Here is a 2,267-nt window from a genome sequence, read left to right as displayed (position 1 = left end):
ATTCCTAAAACCCCAAATAAAGTAGTCATATGATATTTTCTTATGTTAATGTTGACTGAGATATTTTTGAGTCGGATATTTGCTAAGCCAGATATTTGTTGACTCTGATTATTGCTGACTCTAATATTTGGTCAGTCAGATATTTGCTGACTCTGATTATTGTTGAGTCTGATATTTGGTCAGTCAGATATTTGCTGAGTTTGAATATTGTTGGGTCTGAATATTTGCTAGGCCAGAATATTGCTAGGTCGGATTTTGCTGACTCTGATATTTTATGTCAAGAACCTTTTTGGGTTGGACAGTTATAACCATCAGTTGGCACTTGTATTGGGACAAGTTCTGAGTAGGGGAATGCAAGAGAAGCTTTAGCCATGGTGTTCTCTACTCTGTCTGATCTTTTCTCTATGTTTTGTTTGCTGACTCTGAAGTTATCTAACTGTGTCTTTTGCTGAGTCTAATCATGGAATGAGTGTTTATTCTCTGATTGAGAATAAGTGTGCTAAGAGATATTCTTGTGTTGTTGAACTCCAAAACATTTGGCGATCATGTTGGGCCATTGAAGGTTTTGCCAACACATTTGGTGAACCTACTGCAATTGTTTGTGTGTTGTGTCTGACATTCTTGTCTTGTTGATTACCTATTGTAATGGTATGTATGTTGGGTCTGATAACCTTCTGTGTAGCATTCGAGGTTGTTGTTTGTGTTTCACGAGAGTGATGATGCTATGAAAGAACCTATCCTGAAGGAAAAATTGTTAGACCAAGGAGTGGAATTTCAGGAGCAGTAGAGATGATGGATTTCAACCATCATGTTTGATTAGAAGCATTGTTACACATTCAAAATTCAGATTTTGCTGCTATAAGTGTTGCAGATTCAGGTTGCACAAATTTAACCAGGTTCTGCAGATTCAAGCTGTGCAAAATGGCAAAATTTTGGATGATTTTGCAGAGACAAAAGAACAATTTCTTGAAATTAGACAGAGAAATCTGATGCTGAATTGATGTTGATAATGAGATCTATCGAAGCAAACAAACTCAAGAATGGTATCTTTTACTGAATTTTTCCAAACATATAAAGACTTCACTAAACTTAAATTTTCCAATCAATTTAAGCAACCAATTAAATGGACTATGCGGATCCTCGTACAATATTATGGGGGGTGAAAGGAAGAAAGATAAATGTGAGGTTTGCATGAGTAAGAAGCATGAGGTGGATGATTTTTCGTATGTAGTTGATGAGTGCTCAAAGAGAGATGCTTGTAGGAAGTGGTGCATGGTGGATTTGTGCACAAAACTTCATAACATTAGCAGCAAATTGCAAAAGGCAACTTCCTATAACAAAATGGAAAGAACCTTAGAGAAGTTAGATGATTTTGAAGATGACTTGGAGAATGCATATGAATGGCCGGATGATCATAAAGGGGATAGGCGAAAATCATGTTCTAGTAGAAAGAAGGTTTTCAAGTTGAAAAAAGCATGTGAGAAGCTAAGGGATGCATATGAGAATGAGTTTGAAGGGGATTCAAGTGCTGATGATGACGATGGATGGAGAATGGGTCATGTAATCCACCAAGTAGGGATACCAAACATGGAGGAGAAGGAGGTGCAAAAGGAGGTTGGCCAAAAGAGCCTAGAAGAGCCCCTAGATACCCCTAACCTACCACTAGAGTATACGCATGGAGTGCAAGAGGAAGATCCATTGCTTAAACTTATGTTGTTTGCATATGGAAAATGTTGTTACCCTATTTGTGGGGAGAAGCATGTCATACATAACCATGATGTTGTTCATGTTACTCAAAGCCCACTTGAATTGGTGAATAGTAAGATGAATGCACTAGAGGAATTGTTCGAAATCAGATTTCTTGAACTCAAATTTGTTGAGGAGGAATTTCTGAAAACCATATCAATTCAGGAGGAGTCTCCACCAAAAAGATCTTTGCAGGTGAAAGTGTTGCAAAGGGGGTTGAAGGAACATTGAAGGAGTTTACTGATGCTAATTTTGATGATCGGCAAATTCAGTCGAAAAATCATACCACGATGCCAAATGTTGCGAATGATCAAGTGAATCAAAATTTTGGTTTTGAATGTTTTGAAGGACAGATTTTGATGTCATAGGTTGATATCAAGCCAGGATAGGCTTCAATTGCAGAGAATTGGAAGAAGCAGATTGATCGTTGTTCCAATCTAAACAGGGATGAATCAAAAAAAGGTCTCATAGATCAGATTGAGCATGAAGAATTTCAAGAGCAAGTCTTTGAGGAGTATAAA

At 37.5% G+C, this 2,267-nt stretch overlaps 1 protein-coding gene across 1 annotated transcript; it reads left to right on the top strand.

Annotated features, from left to right (window-relative positions):
* Nucleotides 1–1,341: 1,341 nt before the first annotated feature.
* LOC147454614 (uncharacterized) lies at nucleotides 1,342–1,977 on the top strand. The gene has a single exon (XM_086517380.1). The coding sequence runs from the start codon at nucleotides 1,342–1,344 to the stop codon at nucleotides 1,975–1,977; it is 636 nt and encodes a 211-aa protein (XP_086373506.1).
* Nucleotides 1,978–2,267: the final 290 nt, after the last annotated feature.

This window comes from Adiantum capillus-veneris, chromosome 7, assembly GCF_014529385.1.
Source record: "Adiantum capillus-veneris isolate H3 chromosome 7, ASM1452938v2, whole genome shotgun sequence".
NCBI classification, from domain to species: domain Eukaryota; kingdom Viridiplantae; phylum Streptophyta; class Polypodiopsida; order Polypodiales; family Pteridaceae; genus Adiantum; species Adiantum capillus-veneris.
Note: the sequence above shows the minus strand (reverse complement) of the source record. Positions and strands in the feature narration are given on the sequence as shown.

Coding starts and splice junctions, on each gene's coding strand:
- LOC147454614 (XM_086517380.1), top strand. CDS start 1,342: ATGGAAAGAACCTTAGAGAAGTTAGATGATTTTGAAGATGACTTGGAG.